The following is a 17,862-nucleotide window of genomic DNA, read 5'->3' on the forward strand; positions in this document are numbered from 1 at the left end:
TTGTACTGCTGTCGTCAGCTGAACATCTGCTTTGGCATGAGCAACCTGGAGTCAGACTGTTCAGACTATTTGCCCTCGGGAGGCTTGACTCACTCCCAAACATTACATCAGATACCTCGTACCTATCCTGTATCATGCATCACAGTTCTCAAATCACTGTTTTGGGCACGATGTTAACCTGGCACCCATCAACAGGAATCTTGTCACGGCTTACCGCCTGCATGTGTATCATTTTGATTCTGTTTCTGGATTCTGGCGCCTTCAGAAACCAAGAAACAGGAATTCGAGATTATTACGGTGGGTTTAAAGAGGGTACGGTGTATTATTAGCACATAAATGCGTGGTTTTATCTCTGTTTAGTTTCTCATTCACAGCCGCCTAAGACTTTTTAGCATTCCTTTCTTTCCCGAACCTTAAGAAACATATCAAATCAGCGCCACGAGTAGATTCTGTCGCCGACGCTGAATGACTGATTGATGGTGGCCTATTTTTAATGCATTGTTAAATGTGTAATGCATGGAGACACTTTATAAAAGACCTGAGAGTGGGGAAGAAGGAAAACGAAGATGACAGAATGAGGTCAGGAGGAGAGAGGAGATGAGGGGGGAATGGGGGGGAGGGGGTGTAGAGATGAGCACCTGATAGGTCTTCCTGTCACAGGACAAGGCAAGCACAAATAGATGTGCTGTTCTTCTCGCTAATGCTGTATCAGTCTGCAAAACTGTCTTGATGCTGCGCGCTGGAATGCTTATTAAAAGTTTATCCTGTCTAAGCAAAGAGCGTAACCCTCCACTGTTTGTTTGGGAGTTTGTTTGAATAAAACTGAGTGTATACTTGACATGCTTCTGTGGAAAAGATGTATAGTATGAAAAGATCTGGATCTATTTTTTTCTGCAAAAATACTGCACAGTGCTGTAATAAAACCTGTCTGTAAATACATCTCATGCTTTTCAATCTGATTTCTTGAGGATAAGTTAATAAAAAACGCTCAATTGAAATCCTATACAATGGAAACTTTACACTTTTGACAGATTTTTCTCTTGATTAAACTGCTCTAGTAATTAGTGGCCAGAGTAAACTTATTCACAGATATATCTTCTCAATGATTTCTTTATGCTTGTCTTCCAGGGTCTGCCTTGGATCGTTTGAAATATTCACCACACTGAGCAGAAATCCTTCAGCGCTAAGATCTGTGAAGGTTCGTTCACATTTACAACACATCATTCAAAGTCTGTCCTTCGCCAACATATCACCCTGGCTTAGATCTGAGCTTTCACTTGTTTATTCCACAGCCCTGACTCTCTGCCTGTAACCAGTCCTTGGGGGATTTAGCAGGATCGTTATCAACTGATTGGTCCTCCTCCAGTTTAAATCCTACTTTTAGACTGGTTGCCTTTCAAACACCCTCTGGTATGACTCAGGACTCACTCTTAGACCTGTGACTTTGAATTAGTCTGACCCCGAAGCAGCCAAGCAACTCCAAACATTTACTCATTCGAGCCCTAATGTTGTGATTGGTTTTCTGTTACGACGACCAAAGTGCTCTGTCCCTGACTCACTCGTACTTGTGGTCCTTGGCCTCATCTTGGTGTTCATTGGCAAACTTCAGTTTTGCTCTGATGTTCTTCAGAGACAGAAAAAGGCTTCCCTCTGGCATGCTTCCCATGCAAATATGTGCAGTCACTTTCTGATTTAGTCGACACATCTACTTCTTGGAGGCTTCTTTTGGCATCGCGCAGTCGGCTCTTGGGCTGAATTTGTTGTCTTGGCAGTGGATTTTTTTTCTTAGATTTATTTCACTTCGATGGTTTTTACTGTGGAGTGATGAAGTCCAAATATTTTTAAGCCTTTTCCCAGAAACAGTCTACTTACTGAAGGCACGAAGAAGATCTTTATAACATTATTTTACCAACACTTCAATTTAAACAAGAAAAACTCCTCCAGAATAACCCCCCAAAGTTTCAGTTCTTGACCTCTGATCTGGTGAACTACTTCTTCATCTGTGAACTGAAGTCTCACTCAATGTAAGGCTTGTTAGAGCCTGAAACTAACCAAAGTAGTCATAACTTTTGGCCCCAAGTGTAACAACTTGTGACATTATTGACCAGTTACTACATTTTGGGCTTTATTTATTTTATTTATTTTTACATTTATTTTAATACGTTTCAGGTTTTTTTTTTTCTTTTAACCAATTAAAGGCAGCTTAGTATACTTTTCGGTTGGTGTTGTTTTTTTGGTGACTCCTGCCAGGGGTGTGTCCAGAATTTTTAGATTGGGGTGGCCCAACCACTATAACAAATTAATAATTTTTCTCACCAATAGTCACATCTTTATGAAGCAAAGCATTACACAAATCTTTCATTACCGTGATTTTTTGTTTTATCTAAAAAAAACCCCACAAATACACATCTTCAAATGTAATTTTTTCAAGGACTCAAAATTACGATACCGTGTTTTCCGGACCATAAAAACTGTGTTATGGTTCCCACACTAATGTGACGCATGAAAATGAGACGCACAAGTTTCGCGCAAGAGAACGCGTGAGGCTTTTGTGCTTTCCAACACCCCACGCAGCGTCTGTGGTGTCCATTCCCAAACTGCAGAGGGCGGTGTATCACAAACATACGTCTACCGGACTACTAAATGAGAGTCGACGAAGTTTGGCTTTGTTTTAAACAGCCGTCCTCAACCCCTGGGCTGCGGACTGGTACCGGTCCATGGGTCAATTGGCACTGGACCACACATAAAAAAAATACTCAACTTAAATTATTTTAGTTTGATTTATTTACTGATTCTGAATGATGTTTTATTTTGAAAAATGGCTGGACTCTCTCCATCATACCCGTCTATGACTCATTCTTGACACCAAATCCCCCAAGCTGGCAAAATGGACAAAAAACAAACATCTTTGAAAGTTTCTTTAGGCAGGGTAAAAGAGCCGATGAGGAGGCAGAAGGAGAGCCGGTCTGGGAAAATATTGTCTGACATTAAACCCGTCTGTGGCGCAAAAAAAGGTTGGAGACCACTGGTTTAAAACACATTCACATATCTGTTCCGGAGATTTTTCCAGGTTCTTTTAACCGATTCCATTTTACTTGCTGCAATTTCATGCCATGAATTATTAACTACTCGGTTATCATTGTGATCTCTGTGTAAAGAGGCATACAGCTGCCTGTATTTCTGCACTTCGACCACTTCCTCCATCTTGACCGTGCATCTCTGTCCGACAGGTTAAACATTTTTGAGTATGCACTGCGAAAAGGGCCGCGCAAGGGGGCATAGGTGCAAAAATGACATCATTCTCCAACACAAAGCCACGTGGACCCCTCGGACACATCAAGCATAAATCAGCCGTAAGTCACACTTTTTTTCATAGTTTGGCTGTCCCTGTGACTTATGGTCAGGTGCAACTTGTATACCAAATAAATAGGGTGCTATGTTGCTGGATATTTTTATGGAAAAAGATCACTAAACTCATACATAAGAACTATTAATGAGGAAATATCTCTGTGGCATTGCGCACGGAGAATCTGTATCGCTGGCTTGGACAGCCTGACAGCTTCTGATGTTTAATGCTTGATAACATGATATGAGAAACAAAAATTCACTTGTGCCCTTTTTGATCACTGTTGTAGACAGGTTCTAAGGTTTGAGTCACAACTAGTGTCAAAACTCAATTAAAAAAAAATGTAAATGTTAATGTAAAAGAAAAAAAAAAGCGCAGCTGACAGACAGACAAAAATGTGCAGCAATAAAATACAAAGAAAGCAACACAGCCCATGACATAAGTAGAACATGGCAAACTGCCCATCATAGATTAGGAGTTTAGGGTGGCCCACCCTCTCCCCCACCCTGGATGCCCCTCTGACTCTGAGACTGAAAGGTTTTGTCTTACTTCTTGTCCTGTCCATGCATAAGTAATGTTTTCTGATGAGAAATCTCATCCTGCTGTCTCCAACAGTCAGTTGTTTCTCCACTGAGGATGTGAACAAAAGCAGGCTCAGTATGTAGAGAAAGGATCTAATGTCTGTAATCATAATGGGTAAAAGCTACAAATTTGTCTCCCACATATCTGTGTTTAATAGTGACAGCCTGGATTTGTCTCCTGATTCTTTCATATCAGTGTCATTGTGCATAGTGTTTGCTCCTAATGGCTCCTGGCACATCAAATAGAGAGCGCACTTAGAAGCTGGTTCCACATCACATCCCATCAAACCAGCAGGCTGCCATCTTTATGTACCTAATCGATTATCCCCGCTCCCCCTGATGTATAAACACAAGATTGAGCAAACAACAGTCAGCCTGGAATCAGATTCAGGTTTGTTAACACGACTAGATATGCAGGAATCCTTCTAATTTTTTAATATAAACCAGCTTTTAGATTGTGTTACAGCTGAAAAACATCCCGTAGAAATATTTGAGCAAATGTGTTTGTTTGCGATTAGTGATGCCAGAAATATGTTTTAGGAGAACAGAAAGTAGACCGCCTGCTTCACAGCCCACACAGTTGCTGGACTACACATTGTGCACCTCTCTGTGTACTAACATGAGAGAGCCAGAGTCTCTGAGGCTTTGACTGTTGGATTCATTAGTGTTGGACGTGATATCAGAGTTCAATCTGCTTTTTAATGCCTGAGCCAAATTGTAATTTTTTATTCAGCATAACATGTTTTTACTGTTGTTTATGTATGCACACGTGTTGGATTCATCTCATGTTCCTCTGGATGTCTTCTCCATGTTGTATATGACATAGCAACACAAGTTTCCATCCTACAGCACCACCCGTCAAACACTAATTTGTGTCAAATGCTGTCAAATGATGAGGTCCCTTTTGTTAATTTAAATGCCAACAAATGCTCACACAGCCCCATCTCGTCCCCAGCAGTAACAAATCACAACAGTCTGACGACGCCGACACAATCATGCCCCGGTATCCAGATGAGGGTGACGTCAATGTCGGCATCAGCGGCATCAGCGAGTAAGCAGGCGGGTGTCGGAGACCTTCTTTAGTAATCTGTGTACACACAGGGTTCACATCGGGCTCCCCGCGGTGCTGCCCAGGCTCCCTAGACTGTGGATTTAATTAAACACTGTGAAATTAATTAATCAGTGGGGTGGCAGGTAGAAGGGACTCCTCACTGGAACCGCTCACACAACCAAGACAAGCATTTCATGTGTGCTGACAGTTATTAATTTGCTGTATGTTTTATTATAGTGCTTCTTTATAGAGATGCTACAAATTCTGGGAGATTAAAAGGCTTGGCGTGTGAAAAGAGCCATGCAAATTACCAAAATAACAGCTCCAGAGAATCAAAGTGTAAACCTGTGTTTGATCTGTTCTATCAATTAATTAAAGAATTCACTTCTGTATAATAATATGGTGCAAATTAGATGGAAATGAGATAAAATATTCATTTAGTTATCTGGGGAATCTGCCTGGAGGGCTTTTTAGTCTTCAGTCTGGCTCAAAATGCTGTCCATATGGCAATTATGTACAGTAGTGTTGCAGGAGGATTGGTCTGATGCCTACTGGCAGAGAGGAGCCTGCCTGTGACAAACTGCTGCTAGGATCTGATGTGAGTTGAGGGAGATAATGAGGCTGTTGTAAGCCTTAAGTATAGAGCCTGGCCCCGGGGTGGCATATCTAAAGGCTCAGGCTCCCTTATTGTTGCACGTGCAGCTGAGGATTAAAAACACATTAACTTTTTTTTTCCCCCTCATAAACTTTGTCAGTACTTCCCACAACTCTTTGGACAACTTCTGCTTTCATGTGGCAAGCCTCTTGACATTGCTTTGTGAGGAGGAGGGTTTCTTTTTTTTGTAGATGTGAAGTCTTGATTTGATTCTGCTTTGAGCTATCTATAGCTCTTTTTAAGCACCCCACTAGAGGATGTGTACGTTCTGGGGTACATCCTTGGGTGACTGAAGATTTGACAAACACCATATTTGAGAGAGAAGTGAGACTTTTTTCTTGTAATAAGGCTCTCTTTGGTCTGGCTCTCCAGATTTTATTTCACTCACAGGGTTAAAAAAAATAGATGATATGGTCGAGGTGTGTTGTTGTTGTGTTGTTGTTGTGGCTCATCCTCTGAGAGCGCCCGTGCCTGCTGTGTTATAAAGATAACTGCCCACCTCTTGTGAGGAACTCTTGACATCCACTGTCTCCATCATGCCAGCTGTCACAAATACGGTGTGTGTCCTGAGGAAAACAATGGTGCAAACTCCAGCTCTGTGTCCAATTTAGACCTGCACCACACTACAGGTTTCCTATTTGACTGCAGCAAGGACACCATGCAACCAAGTGCAATCCACAAGAAAAAAACCCTCTACACTGTGTGCAGAGTAATTGAATCCCTCGGGGGAATTGCTATAATGCTTCATGGCATGGAAAGGGCAATTCACTGAATGCAGGTACTGTGCCTGTAGACCATATTTAAAGCTTCACATTAGTGGAATAAACAAGACACACTTCCTAATACAATACCAGCAGGCTTATAATTAACAGCCATTTGGGGTTTGCATACAAATAGGAGGGTGAGAACAAGAGAGGGGGAGTGATGCAGAGGCTCCAGCCAATAGCAAGGAGACTTCAGAGCGACCTGCAAATGGCAAGCAGAGTTAGACTACTGGGCAGAGCTGCAAGTGGTCACTCAACCATGGGATTAAAAAGCATTTAAGCCTTGTACCAGAGGCCCCCTCCTCCCTGTGTTATTCCTGACCATTCAGGAGAAAAGAAAAGACAAATTTTCGCTCCCTGCATGGGTTGTTATTGCCGGTGCAAAACTGCAGGGTTACAGGTTTTCCACCACGCCAGCATCCATAAACGTATTGCAGTGCTTTCTAGCAGAAAAACATAATGAGCTAAACCTAAAAGGGTTTCTGTGTTCTGGTTTAGGTGCAAAATGGACTGTCACTCCTGTTTATTTCATTCATGTCTGGATGTAATGGAAAACATGCAATCAAATGTAGGACAACGTTTGCTAGAGTGGTTCACTTCACACTTGTGTTCACACTTCTAATGCCTTCTGGGCAACAGCAGGCAAATTTATGACAGGGGAGTATTGATGTATTTATAGGGCTGGTGTAGGGAGTGCATAGGCTTGATTAGCACAAATCCACGCCACCAGTTAAATCACCACCAGCTAGGACGCTCTGAATGTATTGTGCAGCGTGGATGTTAACAGAAAGGCTTTTGATTTGGCGGTCACCAGAGCACCGCAGCACCCCGCCTGGCTGTGCTTGTTTTGATGGGCAGTGATGAAAGCGCAGGTGGATGCGAAAAAGCTGCTGTGGACTCCTCCACTGTGGTTTTTCCTATTAGCACAGGAGTGGAGGTTTGCAGTCTGGCCGCTGGGCGCAGTGGGTCAGTGCTCACAAAGCTCTGTTTGTTCCCCCGGCCTGCAGGGCTCCCAGGGTAAGCCCGGCTCTAGAGGGGAGACAAACAAAAAGGCACCACTGTCTCTGTCTCTGACACACACACACACACACACACATACACACACACACATACACACACACACCAAACCTGCTCTGCAACACATTCGTCTTTTCTCCTCAATGGGGTACATTTCTCTTCTTTAGGAGAGGAATGGCAAAAGGAAACAAGTTTTTTAGAAACAGGGCCTCGGGATAACAAAACTGCTGTTGTTGTGAGCTATGTGCTTTTTTTCAGTTTAAATGCCATTTTGAGTTGTTGCTTGTGGTGATGTGTTTTTTCCCCCCTTTTTTTCTGCTTTGTGTTTTCATCTCCTTTTGTCGAGCTCAGACTTGGAGCTTTTTGTCTTGTGCTGCTGTATCAACACATTCTGAGTGAAACCCGAGGAAGCCGCCGCCAGCAACAGGCACATAACACATCCTATTTAAATTTCAGCAGCTAACTTTAGAGCTTATATATAGCCCTGTTTGTGTGCAGACGGAGCAAGAAAGAAACAAAAAGTTCCCCTAATTGATGAATAATTTCAAGGTGTCTCTCAGGTCCACACGCTCTCAGTCTGCGTGTGATTTCTCAAGATGAAATAATGTGCAGGATTCTCTCACAGCTGCTGTCAGGTCAGACGCTCAGTGTTGTGCTGCAATCTGCAATCCAAGTATAACTCCATTATTGAGGGGACTTTAAAATGGAAGCTGTGTGACACACAGCAGGATGATTTAGTTTAATGACCATGGCAGTGACAGTGCTGTGATGGAAATTGGACTCCCCCTGCAAATTTACATCACTTGAGGGTACTCGGGGTTCTTTTAGCGGCTGCACTCCGGAGCACGAGCCATCAGGAGGTCCTGGATATGTCATGCTTGTCACCTTCCTTTAAGTGCATCTGCAGACGTGGGAGAGGGATTAATATTATATAGCCTACGGAAGCACAGAGGCCGTCTTATCAGCGCTGCAGATGTGATAAGCACCTCTACCCCCATGAAAACCAGGAAAGATCTCCAAGCAAAGAGACAAGCATCTCTTTGTGTTGTTTCCTCACTCTGCCGCAGAGTTTCAATGCGGCTTTAGTGGCAGATATGGTGCAATTTCACATCTGTTGTAATTTGATGTTACCCCGATCACCCTCTGTGAAATCGGCTTGATCGCAACATGACTCCTTTCAATTATTTAGAAAGTTGGCATATGGCGATAGCGATAGTAATCTGATTTCTTCTGATTTCAGTGTGTTGAGAAGAGACTGCAACACAAACCCCAGTAATGACAGAAAGAGCCTGTCCTTGTGATCTTGATTTTTTTTTGGTAGCCTAGCATCAACACATCTTCTTTCTAAGAGGGGAAAAATTAAATAAAAAACATCACTTTTATGGAAATATTTTCCATCACTGCCATGACACTCATCTCGCATTAGTCCACATCAATGCAGATGTCAGTGTGCACAAATTGCAATGCCCTCAAAGTGATTCTGAGCTGTGAATGGAAGTTATGGCAACCATTGCTGTCACTTCAGTTTTATCAGAAAAGCACCCAGTGGAACCATGGAAACAAGATGTGACACAAAAAAACATCCACATCAAAGCCAGCATATACTGTAATTAGAATTTATTGAAGCCTACTCAGTCAGAAAAGGTACATGATCTGCTGAGCCTTTGGATCCAGTCCCATACCTTCCATTAAACACAGACAGAGCATTAAGCCACAGTATTACATGATAGAGAAATGAATGTGCCCTTTTGTGGGGTCTGCTGCTGTAAACAGAAATAGAGTATTTGTTTATTCCATTTATAAATATGTTTAAAAAAAAGAGAAAGAGGCTGTTTTTATGCGAATAAAACTCAAACTGAGGATTCTAATCTGGAAAACATACTCCATGATGTGCATTTCATGCTAACAGGCTTAGCTTTCTGACTGTATTTACAGTCACAAAATAAATATCTGCACACATGCTGAAAGTTTAGAGACCTGGAGGGTCTTGCAGAAGTGTTTTCTCAGAAGTGTTGCGTGTTTTTTTTTCTTCACACAATACCTAATATGCGTGCCACCCACCAGCGACAGGGCATAATGACTCGGCAGGCCACCTGGCACCCTCTGTGGTTGTAGGGCCAGGGCCAGTAGCCACGCAAAGGCTCACAGACTCTCTGACAGTGAGTGTAGCTGCGTTGGCATTCTGCACAGCAGATCCCCTGGTGGTCCAGCATGGTGTCAAAGGTCATGGCGGCGCCTCCCTCCCCGGCTCCTCCACTGCTGGTGTTGCGCTGCAAGTTTTTGAAGCAGTGTTAATTTTTAAAAAAAAGGCAATCCTTTTTCTTAATTCATGCTCATTTGCAATTCTAATGTTTTCAAAAACTTCTCCTCCTTCCAAACATGTGACTACGTCTCTATCTCTCTCTCTCTGCTCGGCGGCATGAATTTTTATAAGCAGTGGGAATTTTGCGCCTCAGTTTGAAGTTCATCAACCTGAAAAGTCAGCCGTTACCCCAGTGACCTGTCATTATGGACGCCAAAACGACACCTACTCAGCTGTGTTGGTGCTTTTCTCTATCATCTTTCCCTGTGAGCTTTTAGCACAGCTGCCACCTTAAGGCTGCTGCGATGAAGTCATCTGAAAGTGTTGACAAAACATAGAAACTGTAAACCATGATGTTCCTTTAAGGCAAGCTGCGGGCTCAGCACACGTCTTTTTGATAGTTAATCACCAGCTCCGGAGCTTTATTTATCATTTACGCTGTTGTTGTTGAAGTTGGTACCCACATGATAAGGGTTTTCGGGATTGTACCCAGACCCTGCGGTAGACTGCGCCCCCTCCTCCTCCTCCTCCACCACTCTGGAGATGTCATCGTCTGCGTGACTCACAGGGTCCCTCTCCTCAGCAGCTGCCTCCTCCGACTCCTCCATGTTAAACTGCCGCTTGGCTCGCCGTGTGTCTCTCTTTCTCCTCTCCCCATCTGTTACAGCAGGGCCACAGGAGGCAGGAGTATTGGGTCAACATCCACAAGATGCCATACATGTCCTCAGAGCTCAATCCTACATAGCTGGGGCTGTCTCGGATGTCCTGAATAATTCACTTAGCAGCCGTGATTTTCAAGCAGTCTTGCATATTTAAGTGTCATTCTTTTTTGAAAGGAGATTTTTTTGTGGTGTTGGCTGAAAATATAGTTTGTGTTCACCAAGTTTCTAGATAAGATCAGATATTTAAAAAGAGTGTCAGCAGATAAGACAGGCAAGAACTGCCAAAACTTGGATGAACTTTGGAAGAATGTACAGTTTTCGAGTGCTGTGAGAGCAGGCCTCCTTGGATTCATAAATGAGTCCAGACATAAAGGCGAAGAAAAGAAGAGAAACCTTTAGGATACATGGGTTGGAGCCAGTAGATAGGAAGCTCCTCACAAAGAGCCAGGATTTTGTCGCTCAGAAAGCTTGTGTCCTTCAGCGGCTTCTCAGCAGAAACCCATATAAGGAACTCCTCATCAAACCTCACTGGCATGGTTTCCTCCGTCTGTGGAGAGAAATAAAATAACGCCCTTGAAATGCTGCAGCTAGAAAAAGAAATGACAATTTTAAAAGCAAGCAGAATATTCTTTTTCTCTTTCCAATTTGCTTTGAGTAGCGTATATATACCAGGTCAAACATCAACGCTTCTTTGTTGTCGGCTCCCATGTGAGGAAGACTGGCTTTGATTTGGGATTTTATATAGCACTTGTCTCCTCCAAAGAAGCGGATTCCAGTTATTCCCTGCAAGAAAAAAAATCACAGCAATGCCATGTTTACACTCAGGGCTTTGCTACTTTTGCTAAGCACACAGAAAAAGTCTCTGCAGAACTACCTCAGGAAAAAAAAAGAAGAAGAAGAAGAAGAAGAAGAAGAAGAAGCAGGAGGACAAACTCGCTCACAATTTGAAAGTCATGAATCTCCACAGCTTCCTCAGCTCCAATCCCAGTTTTAAATCGCTCCAGGTTGTTGTCAGAATCAATTTCCACGGATCCCTCCCTCACCTCGCCATTGATGTTCATACTGTACCGAACGTAATAAACCTGGCAGGAAAGTGGGACGTCAAAATGACAGATTGGTTAAGTTATGTAAATCTCACTTTAGCAAACAATGTGGAAGTGAGAGACAGGGAAAAAGCCTCATGTTGCTTGTTCTGTTCTCTTCTTGTCTTTGTTGCTTTTCATGCAGAAATCCTGCAAGACATGAGGTGCTTTGCAGACCTTGATGGGAGTGTTTTCCCTGCAGGTGAGTTCTTTAGGATGCAAATTAATTTGGCAGTGGTTATTTTTAAGATGCTATAACACAACATGAAAACATATGTCGCCTGTTTGCATTGAGACATGAAGCACTTTCACAGTCTGTTTTACTTATAAACATATCTAGATCACTTACACCTCAGTTATTAACATAAAAATACATCCAAGACAGTTTTACTATCCTCCCTGCCTTTACTTTTATATACATGTCATTGAAGAGGGCACAGCAAGTAATGATCCCCAGTCCACACTCACATTTTTATCACTGACTTTCCACAGGTACAGAGCAGCCATGGATGCACACAACATCAACACTGCACCCACAACGAGAGCAACAGCTCCACATTTCAGGAGGCGACTGACTGCGGCAGAGGTCGGCTTGTTGGACGTGTTTTGTTCCTTTTGCAAAAGGTCAGGAGACGCAAAAAAAGTAAGAGCTCAGACACACTAACAACATCCAGGAGAGCTGATTAAACTCTTTGAAAAAGTTTGCAAAGGCTGAAGTTTTCCCCAACATGTCATGGATGTCAATTACATTTCCAATCAAAAAACTTATTAAGCCTGTCTTACCGGAGGCATGCAGTGTTCAAAACAACCAGATCCATGAGTGGTGTTTTGGATTTTTTCCATAGTCTCCCTCATGTTGTCCTCTAAAACTCCTCCGCTTTCACTGATGCCTCTGTGTGGAGAATCAGGATATCCACCGGCAGGCTTTTTTTGGCGTTTGAGTGTGAATGACGTGCAGTTGATATAAATTCTTTGAGCTAAATTCTTCGTCTGGATGTTACCTGTAGGTTCCAGTCTGCCTAACGTGAGGGGAGGGGAACCAATTGAAAACTTATTACCTGGAGCAGGTTGAGGTGATGTAAGAAGAGAGGTTTGAAGCTGGACTCTCTGACAGAGCTGGGAGAGAAACATGGAGGGGTCATATTTTTCATTTCAGGTCATATTTTCATCGCTTTAATTACTTTTCTCCTCTTATAGTCAGATACCAATCATGATATTATTATGTTTGAAGTTAAACTTATAAAATCCTCCAAACACACTTCTTCGTGATCTTTGCTTAATGAGATTTTTCTTTTTAGATTCGTACCGAGGTTCACTCCATCTATTCATAACTTTAAACAGAAGACACACAGTAACATAAAAGGTGCAAAAATGCAGCACTCCTGTTGCTTGGAAACCGACTGATCCTCATTTGTTTGGATGATTGGTAAGCTGGGAGGCAATCAGGAAAGGTGAGGGGATTCTTTGACCTTTGAAAAAACATGTAATTATCAGAGAATTTGATTAGCGGTGCATTATTTTCACCCAATGTAAGGCAGCTCAGTGCTCATTGTGTTTTCCTCGGGAGAAAATGACATTGACTTATCAATCTTAACGTGATGGTTGGAGGAATACATTTTATTTGTTGGGCTTTATAAACCTTTAAAGCAAATGAAATGCATTCAGCGTGCTAATTGAGGTTATTCTGTGTTTCCGGATTTCCTCAGAACAATGGATTTCACTTCTTCAATTCTGGGTCCTGTAAGCCCTGACAGCTCTATTTTCAGACTCTCAAACAGAGATGCATTTTAAGCTTTTTATCACTTTATTTGTGCAACAATGTGACAAAATCTACCACAAACATGGTAATCTTCCATATTGATTGTTTTTCACAGCTCCTTCCAGGAGAAATGTCCATCTGTCATGCCCTTTAAATAGTAACACATGCTCTTGAAAAGTCATAATAAAGTTCTTTACATGGAATCATTAAGAAAAATATATTATTGATGTACAAAATCTCGCATATTACACATGATACAATGAACAGTCTTATATGAGCCCAAAGACACGACATACTACAAAACACTGCGACGATCAGTCATTTACAGAAAAGTATTGTACAGTTTAAAGACACATCCTTTCTTCAGGAGCTTTAAGAGTTTGTGTACTCTGGGATGGAAATCTCATCTGTTTCCTGTATCCTCGCAGGCGTGGGAGGGCCAACCAGGATGTAATCAAACTCCTGGTGTTGAACTTTTTCGTACACGCTCTGCAGCCCGTTGGTCTTGGGTAGAGCTGGGTAGTAGTTTTCTCTTCGGCTGTCCCTGGGAAGTGATGCAGTTTTGGAGAATGTGGACAGATGCGGTCCACAGGCCATGCTCGTGTTGGGCCTTGTGGCTGAGGGGCTCCAGCATCGATCTGAGTGTCCCAGGATTTTGCACTCACTTGTGCACGCCCACAGATCTGCAAGAGAGGATCAGAAATTCATGCTCAGTGTGTCTTCAGTGTTTTAGAAAAATGGCTTTTTCTGAACTCAGCTTAGATTAAATCAAGATCATGTTCCCTGACACTTACTATTTATTGGTGGTGATTCCTTTTTGTGCACATCTGCGCTTATATCGGAATCACTGTCGTTGAAATCACTGTCCCCCTTCCCGCTGTCCTTGCCGCTGATGTGTGGATCTCTGGCTGAGATAGTGGTGAATGAATTACCCTTCCATATCGTTATGGGCCTCACTGTTTCTTTCCCGTATCCAGGAAGCGTGGAGTAACCCTGAAAGGATAACAAAGAAACTCTCATCCCACCTGAACTTTGAGACAAGATGCAACAAAAGGAGTGGGAAGCAAACTTGAAGCATCTGTGGGAAAATAATGACTTTACCTTTAATTTCCCCTCCATGGTTCTGCTGTTGGGCTCAAAGATGCCTGCTGTCGGCCTGCCATCCTCACAGCTTGCCTCTGTTGTGTTGCTGCTGGCCAATGGAGGTTTCTCTGGAAATGGATGGGCATCAAACACTTTGCCTTTGTGGTTGGCAATCAATGAATCGATGTGACCGCTCTCCACTTTCTCCACGTTCGGTGTCTCTTCTTTTTCATCATACCCCCCCTCCCTGCTCTCCTTTTTGCGTCGGCTGCAAATGGTGGTGATGAGAATGATTGCCAGCAAGAGGAGGGAGCAGCTCCCTGCCAGGACGATGATGATGGCTATGGACATGTCCCATTCAAAGGGCTCGTCGCTGCCGTTTTGAGTCAAGGAAGGCATGCTGGGTAAGGCTCCCTCTATGAAGCTGAAGTGTATAATGGCCGTGGAGGTGAGCGCTGGGGATCCATTGTCACTGACCGCCACTGTGACTTTGACATTATCTGTGAGATCATACGTCAGCTGCCTGCTCACGTGCACTTTCCCTGTGTCTTTGTTGATGGAGAAGCCCAGGTGTCCCCCCTCTGTGATCCTATAGGACAGCTGTGCGTTCACGCCTTCATCAGCATCTGTGGCCTTTATCTGTGTTACCACATAACCTGCAGGTGCATCCTTGGGCAGGAAAACCTCGGCAGATCCTTTGTAAAGAGGCGGCTGGATGATAGAAGGCTGGTTGTCATTCTGATCGACTATTTTGAGCCTGATGACAGCTGTGCTCTGCAGCTGTGGTGACCCCCCGTCGCTTGCCTGGACGTGTATGTCAAGCAGTTTCATCACTTCATAATTAAAGCTTCTCAGAGCATATATGGAGCCTGAGACCGAATTCAGCGACACAAAAGTGTTCACAGGAGACCCCATTATAACCCCATCCACCAGTCTGTATGTGATTTTCCCATTGTTGCCCAAATCAGCATCCTTTGCTTCCACTGTGGTGACATAAGCTCCTGGGGGGTTGTTCTCCACCACTGAAACTTCATACACAGATTTGGTGAAGTGAGGGGCGTTGTCGTTCTCATCACTGACTCTTATGGTGAACTGGGTGATCTTTCTCAGCGGAGGTGACCCAAAATCCTCAGCCATGACTGTCAGATTGTACTCGCTAATCCTCTCCCTGTCTAAAGCTGAGGCTGTGACTATCATGTAGCTGTCCTCGTAAGCTTGCCGTAGTTTAAAGTGGTCGTGGCCGTACAGTGTGCAGTGGACCTGACTGTTCACACCCGCGTCTCTGTCCAGGGTGCTGATCAGCGCCACCAGACTGTCCTTGTCTGCAGCCTCGCTGATGTGCGCAACTCCCGTCGTAATGGAGGTCATGGGGGTGATGCTGATTTCTGGGGCATTGTCATTAACGTCCGACACGTGAATTATGATTTTACACACGGAGGGGGTGGGATTGGCGCCCAGATCGGTCGCCTGCACGTCTAGCTCGTAGGTGCGTTTGTCCTCGAAATCCACCGGGCTCCTGAGCGTCAAGCGCCCTGATTTACTATCCACATGAAAAAGTTCTCTGATCTCATGAGAGACCTGTTTCCCGAACCCGTACACGACCTCTCCGTTCGAACCCTCGTCTGCATCCACTGCGTTTAGGTCCAGGATCACAGTGCCAACCTGTGCGTCCTCGGGTAAACTGACAGAGAAACTGTTCTGGTCAAAAACCGGGCTGTTGTCGTTAAAGTCAGTCACTCTGATAGTTATCTTTGTTGACCCGGATCGGACAGGGTTCCCTCCGTCTGTGGCCACCAGCTCCACTGTGTATAATGACTGAACCTCCCTGTCTAGCTCCTTCATTAGCACCAATTCCGCATATTTAACCCCATCCGCTCTCAGGAGCACATCAATGGTGAAGTGACTGTTGACAGATATTTGGTAGCTTTGGATGTAGTTGGAGCCCACGTCCGCGTCCACAGCCGGGTCTAAAGGAATACGGGACCCCACGGCTGCATTCTCTGAGATCTCCACTATAGATTCCTTGTTTGGGAACTCCGGAGAGTTGTCATTGATGTCCTTTACCTCCACCTGTACGTGGATCAATTTGTAGCGATCTTTGGAGAAATTAACCACGTCAAAAGTGATGAGACACTGGAGAGTGTGTCTGCAAATCCTCTCCCTGTCAATCCTCTCCCCGACAGAGAGCTGCCCGTCGCTTTCTCTCACCCTAATGAATGAGTCGTTGAATTGTTTCATCATCCTGAAATTGGTCTTGGAGGAGTGAGACAGACTCAAGGACATGTCCTTGGCAAGGTTTCCGATGACTGTACCTGGCGCGTCCTCCTCATTGGTCTGGTATCGAACAGTATTTCCCTCGGACCAAACCAGTGACGCAAAGAAAAGCTGATAAATTGAGAGTATAAAAATCCACCGGTGCCAATAAGTGATAAATCGACCGCCTGACATCTTCTTCCCCTCTGTGAGCAGCCCCATTGTGCGCCGTGCAGACCGCTTTCACCTCTGGAGTGAGCTCTCCATACAAGCTCGCGCGCGCCTCTGAACTGAACTGTGCTGGAAGTGAAAGTTACTCCACGCAGCTCGGCTTTGCGCGCAGGCAGGCAGGCAGGCAGGCAGACAGTCAGACACGCTTGTTGCCTCGCCTTCAACACAGCTCAAAATTCTGCAGTGGCGGGGTTTATACAGCTCCTCATGCTAATGAGACGAAGTGTGACCAATCCCTCGCTTTAGAATTAAAAGTACCCCCCTTATGTGCTGGAAGAAAAGAAGCTCTGAGCCTGTTTTTGAGAGTAAGGGAAGTTGAAAAATAAAGAAGGAAAAAAATGGCACACAGATATGCCATAGCTTGAAGATAGACCCTGCACTCTTTATCGCGTTGTTACAGCCATTACAGTGATGGTTGTATTTAGCAAAATCCTATTTCTTTTTCTTTTGATGTGTTGTTTATTGTCTTTGCAGCGCAGAGCAGGTGTGTGTGTGTGCGCGCACTCAGAGCTGAAATGTTATATTTTGGTGTTTGGATTTGAGGGTGCAGCTCATTTAGAAGCAGCTTCATTATGTGGAGACACAGTCAGCGCGAAATCATCCACACTGTGTGAGGGAGGAGTGATGGCTGATCGATTAATCGACATAGCTTCGCTAATATATATTTGTTGGTACTATGATTGAGGAATTCAAAGGAAAACAAGATTTTTCTCTTTTCATTTTTTCATTTTCGGTCTCCTCTCCATCAGATGGAAACAAAGACATGTTATTTTCGTTTTTCCTGCCTTTGACAACTATCTTCCACAGCAACATGTGATGCTGTGAATTTCATATCACATTACATCCAAACAACACTTGGTGATCAGCCACCTACCTTTACATTCCTGTGTTCACAGCCTGACAGGACTTTTAATTAATGGCAAATAGAAATAAATGTTTATATATGTGGACATCTTTTTCCACATACTTTCATCTTCCTTATGCAAAGGTTTCACATTTTTGCTCTCTCTGTTTGAGGCTGTTTGAGGCTAAGCTCATTAGTTCCAGTTAAGAAAGATCTCAAAGCCATAGTATGA

At 43.8% G+C, this 17,862-nt stretch overlaps 2 protein-coding genes across 2 annotated transcripts; both read right to left on the reverse strand.

The window, feature by feature from the left end:
* Positions 1–9,444: 9,444 nt before the first annotated feature.
* On the reverse strand, positions 9,445–12,315 carry cnmd (chondromodulin). The gene is made up of 7 exons (XM_074695428.1): positions 12,244–12,315; positions 11,929–12,072; positions 11,320–11,460; positions 11,048–11,161; positions 10,772–10,925; positions 10,181–10,374; positions 9,445–9,684 (listed from the first exon to the last, which is right to left on the reverse strand). The coding sequence occupies exons 1-7, from the start codon at positions 12,313–12,315 to the stop codon at positions 9,445–9,447; spliced, it is 1,059 nt and encodes a 352-aa protein (XP_074551529.1).
* Positions 12,316–13,187: 872 nt separating this feature from the next.
* On the reverse strand, positions 13,188–16,949 carry LOC141808344 (protocadherin 8). Its single transcript, XM_074694894.1, has 3 exons — positions 14,321–16,949; positions 14,014–14,212; positions 13,188–13,902 (listed from the first exon to the last, which is right to left on the reverse strand). The coding sequence occupies exons 1-3, from the start codon at positions 16,775–16,777 to the stop codon at positions 13,592–13,594; spliced, it is 2,967 nt and encodes a 988-aa protein (XP_074550995.1). The 5' UTR covers positions 16,778–16,949; the 3' UTR covers positions 13,188–13,591.
* Between the last annotated feature and the right edge of the window lie 913 nt (positions 16,950–17,862).

The sequence above is a fragment of the Halichoeres trimaculatus genome, unplaced genomic scaffold, assembly GCF_033239565.1.
Source record: "Halichoeres trimaculatus isolate MK-OKI-2021-1 unplaced genomic scaffold, fHalTri1.1 fHalTri1_scaffold_19, whole genome shotgun sequence".
Lineage (NCBI taxonomy): Eukaryota > Metazoa > Chordata > Actinopteri > Labriformes > Labridae > Halichoeres > Halichoeres trimaculatus.

Bases quoted from the DNA above. Each gene is read 5' to 3' on its own strand.
- cnmd (XM_074695428.1), bottom strand. From the start codon at position 12,315: ATGAGGGAGACTATGGAAAAAATCCAAAACACCACTCATGGATCTGGT. The intron at 12,073-12,243 runs GTAAGACAGGCT...CTTTTGCAAAAG, and splicing joins TTGAACACTGCATGCCTCCG to GAACAAAACACGTCCAACAA. The intron at 11,162-11,319 runs GTGAGCGAGTTT...TTTTTCTTGCAG, and splicing joins AGATTCATGACTTTCAAATT to GGAATAACTGGAATCCGCTT.
- LOC141808344 (XM_074694894.1), bottom strand. From the start codon at position 16,777: ATGGGGCTGCTCACAGAGGGGAAGAAGATGTCAGGCGGTCGATTTATC. The intron at 14,213-14,320 runs GTAAAGTCATTA...TTATCCTTTCAG, and splicing joins CCATGGAGGGGAAATTAAAG to GGTTACTCCACGCTTCCTGG. The intron at 13,903-14,013 runs GTAAGTGTCAGG...CCTCTCTTGCAG, and splicing joins GGAATCACCACCAATAAATA to ATCTGTGGGCGTGCACAAGT.